Source organism: Salvia splendens, chromosome 10 (genome assembly GCF_004379255.2).
Source record: "Salvia splendens isolate huo1 chromosome 10, SspV2, whole genome shotgun sequence".
NCBI classification, from domain to species: Eukaryota; Viridiplantae; Streptophyta; class Magnoliopsida; order Lamiales; family Lamiaceae; genus Salvia; species Salvia splendens.
The window spans coordinates 16,390,823-16,397,743 of NC_056041.1; the positions used below are offsets into that span (position 1 = coordinate 16,390,823).

At 34.9% G+C, this 6,921-nt stretch overlaps 1 protein-coding gene across 1 annotated transcript; it reads right to left on the reverse strand.

The window, feature by feature from the left end:
* Positions 1–3,295: 3,295 nt before the first annotated feature.
* On the reverse strand, positions 3,296–5,426 carry LOC121750295 (two-component response regulator ORR9-like). The gene is made up of 5 exons (XM_042144811.1): positions 4,976–5,426; positions 4,751–4,854; positions 4,596–4,673; positions 3,948–4,018; positions 3,296–3,868 (listed from the first exon to the last, which is right to left on the reverse strand). Exons 1-5 carry the CDS (start codon positions 5,079–5,081, stop codon positions 3,529–3,531), a joined length of 699 nt encoding a protein of 232 aa, XP_042000745.1. The 5' UTR covers positions 5,082–5,426; the 3' UTR covers positions 3,296–3,528.
* Between the last annotated feature and the right edge of the window lie 1,495 nt (positions 5,427–6,921).

Consider the following 6,921-nt stretch of genomic DNA (forward strand, 5'->3'; position numbering starts at 1 on the left):
TTCTCGCATCTCTCATTTCTCTCATCTCTCACATTTCTCCATCTCTCACAAACCAAAATGAACCACGACGACGACCGGAGTTCCTCGGAGGGCGGGAGTCCGACCTTGACTCCAGCCTTAAATGCAGCCGTTCAAGACGCAATGGCGGAATGCTTAGCCAAAATGCAGATCGTAACCGTCGTCGCTGAGTTTGCGTATTTTTTTTAATTCGTATTGTAATGTATTAATTTTATAAATGAAATGAAGGTTTTTCCCAATTTTTGTATTTATTTAAATATTCAAATAAAAGAAAATGTTTAGAGCGCCCCATTGCAGGTGAAAGTGTAGGAAGATAAAATGCTAATGTGGCGGTGCATAGGGCGGGCTTGCTCCCCATTGCTGATGCCCTACCCTTATGTATTGCACACATTTCAAGAATGCAATTTGTTATTACTCCTACAGTCCTATTTACCAACAAATAAAGGTACAACCTCAGATGTGGAAAGTACAATCGTAACAGCGGTCAACTCAGCTGGCATACATAAATTCATTTGAAAGGAAAGTGACAAACGCCAGACAAGAATTCATTCAATTTTATGCTCCACATTTAACCGACTATACTATTATCTGATGATGTAATATTATTAATAATAAGTTTTATATTTCTTATTCGACCCCATTCCCCCCATTCCCCAATTTGCAAATTGCTGATTTTGATGGAAAGTTAATGAATATGTAATCAAATTTCTAAACTCATTGATCGATCTTTCTGGAGAAGTAGAGTAAGTTAGAGCATACAATAAATTCGAGGACCTAATTGGGGGTTGAGAATGATAACACATTCATTATAAATTTTGAACAGCTAAAGATTGTGATGTAATTTAAGTTGTCACATATGCCTATAAATCATAAAGGGAATATGGATTGTTGAGGGTGCTTGCTTGCAATTTTTAACCAAAAAATAATGTGTGTTTTTGTACATATTGATTTTCAATTAAACTAGATTAATCATTTATCGTTTGTTATGAAATACTACTAATTATGAAAAATACTAGATAGAAAATATTTCATAATTAGAAGATAAAAAATTTCAAAACCAAAGATTACTTATTCGTCCGTGGCCATGTCTCGATTTGAGTTTATACTATCAGGCCATAAATGGTTTTCATTCGAATAAATATTTATTAGATTAAGTTTCTGAAAACTAAATTCCATTTTGGGTAGTATAAAAATTATTTTATGCTTGATGCATCTAAAATTATATTGGTGTTATATTTAAAAAATATATTGGGATCGAATCTTAGAATATTAGAGCAAACTTATTGGGCTTTAAAAGTGATCCATTTAACATATGGGCTGAGTCGAAGTATATGTCAAATTTTAGCCAGTGGGGTTGAGGAAGATAAGACATCAACTGACTTATCTTGTTTTCAATCCTACAAAGTCATAGCCCGTAACTTTGATGGCCCAATTCTTGTTGAGTTGGTAACAGATTTCTACAAAAAAAAATGGGCATACAAAAGGGGGGCATGGCAATAGCTAGTGTGTGATTGAGTTTGAGAAAAGATTCCTTAGATTCGCTAGACCAACTCGATGAGGACACAAGTCACACAACCTCCTTACCACACGGAATTCACACCTTTTTGGAATTAGATGTATATTTATTTGATTGAAAATTGCATGATTTTACTTAGGGATGGATCTAGCATGGGCCAAGATGCCGCTCCAACGGCTGGCCCGGTCCTAGTAAACCATGCACTATGTTGCCCCTACCTATGTCTCTTTTATGCTTTTTTACAATGAAGGAATGAGGGAGAGGGAGAGGGAGAGGGAGAGGGAGACGATAAGGACAAAAACAAGGATTATAAGTTATTATCATTAAATTTATAGTTGTATGGGTTCCATACGAAAGTACTACCCTCATCCGTAAATAGAAAATCCGGTTAAATTTCAATAATATTTGTAGTGGAGTTCATGTTTTAGAGGTGTCTCGCTGGGTCTCATAGTTGGCTTTTCCACGATAAATTACATGTCTTTTTTTTGTAATTTGTTGTAGCCACGGTCATTACAAATTTTTTTTATCTTATCCTTATCTTTATATTAGTATTTATCTTAAACCCTAATCAAAATTTATTAATGTTTTCATATCCTAAATGATACGCCATCTTAAATAAGCCCAATACTATCGATTTATATATATTGATGAAGTCGCGGTGATGAAATTCAAATTTGTCACAAATTTAGTCACATATCCAACTTTCAAAACAGCCAAATCATGATGCTAAGGAATTGATGTCTTACTATTCAAATTTTAGGCTGATAACAAAAATTTGAATTAGAATGAGCATAAAATATAAAAGTATTAAATAATATGATTGTCCTGAACCCTACTGACCCAGGTCCCTCTCAAGAGAGATCCAATAAAGCTAAAACGAATCTAAGAAGATATAAAAGGATTGTACAAATGGATTATCCACATATGATTAATTGTGTATAATGTAGAGAGAGCTAGGAAACCCATGTGCAACTATATACCCTACATGCCCAATACAACTAATCTTGATTGCCACTAAAGCTGACTTAAGATTCATAATAAAATAAAATAACTATAAGAAACTGATTTATGATTATCATTAATGGGTTGCGTTAAAATGACAACACCTCTTAAAGTGACACTGTGACATCACGTATCCTACAATATTATAAATGCTATACTGCAATAGTATAAACGCTACACTGCAATCTATAGATTGCAGTCTAGCATATTGGATATTGCAGACGGGAAAAAATTGCAGTCTAGCGTATTGGATATTGTAGTCCGAGAAAATTTACTTTTGAGCATTTTTTATGATTGTCACATGGCAACTGATTATTCGTCTACATGTAAAAATGATTGGCTAGGAATGGTGGTATGATATCACTTTAAGAGGTGTTGTCATTTTAACACAGACCTATACTTATATTTACATCCACCCTTACATCTCACACCATTGATAAATAAACTCGCCCAAAAAACTCAACCAATGAATCAATCACCTTTTATTATTTGATGGCTGTTTAAAGTCCACTTACACTCATAACTATTGGGCTCAACTCGTTTAAGAGTAATTTGGGTCGAAAAGTCAGATACAAATTAATCATACATGTATCACATAAATTATTGAATTTCAATCGTATTATAGGAGTAGTATAAAGTTTGATGTAGTATTTTTATATTGCATATAGGCGCTACTGCAAGTTTTTCTTCACATGGTTTCTTCATTTCATCATTTTAAAATGATCATATTTCCAAATTAGTAAAATAAATAAAAATAAAAATCAGCATCCAAAAAAGCATATTGATTCACAATCACAACTATTTCTTCTGTCTTTTCCCACTTTCCACACTAAAATTAGTAAATACAAAAAATTGGGTCCAAAATTTTCCCAAGTAAGATTCCCAAATAGTTTGTCTTTAGCCCTGTACATACATACATATCTCTTCATCATGCCAAATTAAAAAAAACTTAATTATAGAAATTTAAAAAAAAAGAAAAAGAAAAAGAAATATTAATTGGACATCACAGTGAGATCACTGTATCTGGGCCTAGTTCTGTCTGGTGAAAGCCCTTCTTCCATAGATTTCCTCTTGTTGTTGTCGTTGTTGTTATTGTTGTTTTGTGACGTCTGCTGTTGCAAAGATTGTGCTGTCTGAAACTGCTGCACCTCTGAATCTGCTTCTCCTGTTGTAATAATCTTTTCATTTTCTTGCTTTTCCTCATTTTCTGGCTTTCCATTTTCAATAATGTCATTCTTCAATTTGGTTCTCATCATATGAGGCCTCAATTTATTCACATCTGATAATTTCATTGGCTTCAGGAAAAATTCCTCTGCCCCTTCTTCTAAACATCTGTAACCATTAATATTTATATGATCAGAAATCAGATATTTAGATGTATTTATTTTGTTTTTATTTAAAAAATAATTACCTGGTTATTCTTGAAGGGACATTTTCAGAGGACATGATGACTACTGGTATATCTCTCAAAAATGCAGATTCCTGACAATTTGAAGTAGAGCTGATGATTTAGTATAAGATAAAGTAGAGAAATCATTGAAGATGAATTTAGATCTCAAATAGTAGCAAGATATCAAATTGGCTTTAGGGGTAAAACAAGAATCATTACATAAATTTCAGAGGAGTTTGGACAAGATTCATATTCATATGAATTAAGTTGCAGTAAAAAGGGGACAACTTTTAAATAAACATCAACAAAAACTATGTTGTTTTATGAGGGGCATGTTTTTCCAGAAATGGAAAGTTTGTTATTGATAAATTGATCCTAAGCTAGCAACCCAAAAAAAAGAAAAAAACATACTCCCTCCGTTCCATATTAATAGAGTCATTTTGTCATTTTGGTACGTTCCATAGTAATAGAGTCATTTCCCTTTTTAGTAAAAGTTAACACATTTTTCCACACATACTTTACTCTCTCCTACTTTTTTCTTTCATCATCTTTCTACCTTTTTCATTTTCCACTTTATTCTCCTTTTACTTGACTCACCTAACATAATTTTTCTTAATCTTTGTGCCGAAAAGAAACGCATCAATTACTATAGAACGGAGGGAGTACTACCTTTATTTTCTTGAGCAAATCATAGCCTGTCATCCCAGGCATACAATAGTCTGTAATAACAAGATTCACTTCCACTTCCTGAAAAAGGAAAAAATGGGATTTTCAGATAGTTGAAGTTGGAAACAGATTTAGGGGGTGGAGATAGAAAATTATACCTGATAATTATTTGGAGAAATAGAGGCTTCACTGAACATGTTTATCTCATTTCCATGCCAACCAAGAAATTCCAAAGCCTTGCTTCCAGAATCAACTGTGGTGACTGCCACAATCAAAATCAAATCTTTTAAACATTCACACAAAAAATATCCACAAAAACCACAGCCCACCAATCAAATTCTTTCAAAAAAAACATAAATAAACCAAGAAAACCTCAAACAAACCTTGGAAAGAGGATGTCTTAAGAAGCCTCTCAATCAGTTTTCTATCAATAACGCTGTCATCAACAGCAAGAACATGAAATTGATCATCTGTTACTGCCATGCCCATTTTCCTCACTCCCAAAGAAGAAGGATGTTTTTTTGGTTTCAAGAAAATACAAAGTTCTCTTATTTTTGTGTTCTGTGTAATTGTATCACTTTGTTTTGGTAGTGTGAGGTAAGGAAGGGGATAAAATGGGAAGGAAAAAGGAGATTTGTAATGAAGGCAAGATCTGACCAGATTTCTACCAAAGATTTTGTTGCATATTTCCAGCTTGGAATTGAACTGCAAGGCAAGCAATACAGATTAGAAAGAATAAAGAATTGTGAGAAAACAAAACTTTGAACGTGGCCTTGCACATTTTTTTCTATCTGTGATATATATATATACACAGCCTTCACCTCTCTCTCACACTTATTTAGTTATTACTCCATTTTTTTTTCTAGTTTCCTGTTTTGTAACTATTCAGTATTAAAGGATAGTTATTTTTCTTTTTTTGATAGTATATACTAATCTAGTTTATGTTCTAATGTGATAAAAGTCTGTTACTATTTCTTTGTAGTTTTTTATAAGGGCTGGGCTCTCAGTTTTGTTCTACTCAAAAATCAAAATGTACCTTATTTGGAAATTTACCCAAGAAAAGATAAATGACTAACCACTTTACAAACTTCATTGTATTTCCTCCATTAATCTTTTATGTAAGTAAATTGATTAATTAGGTTGATAATTAAAGTCATTCTGGTAGGTCTTTGAGTGTGGGGGGACCCCCCAAAATCCACCATTGAGATACATAGGATGTAAGCACAGTTCATTTTTGTTGGTATTTTACATTCATACAGTTACTGCTACTATCATGGAGTACTATACAGGTTCTCATGACTTCAACCCAATAAGACCATCTGCAACGCTGTCTCTTATCCGTCCCTTAACCGTTTCTTAAATTATTATTCTTGGACCTCACTTTACTTTTTACTCCATCTCTTAACTAAAGGACAGAACCTGCAACCCTCCATCTCTTATCTGTCTATTAAACATCTCTTAAATTACTATTCATTCATTTTCATTTTTTATTTTTATTTCCAACAAATTCAATTAATAAAAAACACACTTCATTAAATAAAATAAAATTACAATATAAAATAAAAAATACAACTTAAAATTTAAAAAAATATAAAAAATACATAATTAAAATCCTAAAAAATAAAAATTACATAATTTAAAATACAATTTTATAGAAAAAAAAAACTACTTCCGCCGGCGAATCATCCCCCAAAGGCGGTGGAGGTGCACTGAAGCCACCTGGAGGCGGAATACCAAGTTGTCTTGCGATAAACGCAATTCCGGCAAGATATGCATGGTATTGGGGGTGTCATGCGGGAAGTGTCCGCCATTGTGGCGGTCATGTACATGGACATTAGGGAGTTCGAGGGTGCCCCCGAGCCCGCCTGGCTTGATTCAGCTCGGCCCCTCCTCCCTCTAGTCGTCTTCGCCACATTTCTCCCTTGCGGCCGACGGCGCCCACGGGAGGACACCCCGACATCGTCTGTCGTGCCCTCAACCTCCTGCGAGGCAAACTCTTGTGCGGCGCTGCCCGAACCGCCCTCACTAGACTAGTATTGGCCGCCCGCCGTGTGCTTCGTGCGCTTCGAGGTCGAGCCCGAGCTGGACCGGACACCGCCGGCCCACCTTTCCTCGTCTTTGACGACCTCCCAAACATCGACATGTTTGAATTGTTTGGCAGTGTCGTCGAAGTAGACTCTCAAAGCCGACCTCAGAATGTCGGCTCCCGTGGCTCCGCTTTGGTAATGAGTCGCTTCACTCTTGTAGATGGCGTAGAATTTTTTAACCTCTCTGTCAACTCGGTCAAACTGAGAGCGGAGCATCTTAAATGTGCGGCGGTGGGACCCCT

Bases quoted from the DNA above. Each gene is read 5' to 3' on its own strand.
- LOC121750295 (XM_042144811.1), bottom strand. From the start codon at position 5,081: ATGGGCATGGCAGTAACAGATGATCAATTTCATGTTCTTGCTGTTGAT. The intron at 4,019-4,595 runs GTAGTACTCCCT...TCAAATTGTCAG, and splicing joins ATTTGCTCAAGAAAATAAAG to GAATCTGCATTTTTGAGAGA. The intron at 3,869-3,947 runs GTAATTATTTTT...TAATGGTTACAG, and splicing joins GTCCCTTCAAGAATAACCAG to ATGTTTAGAAGAAGGGGCAG.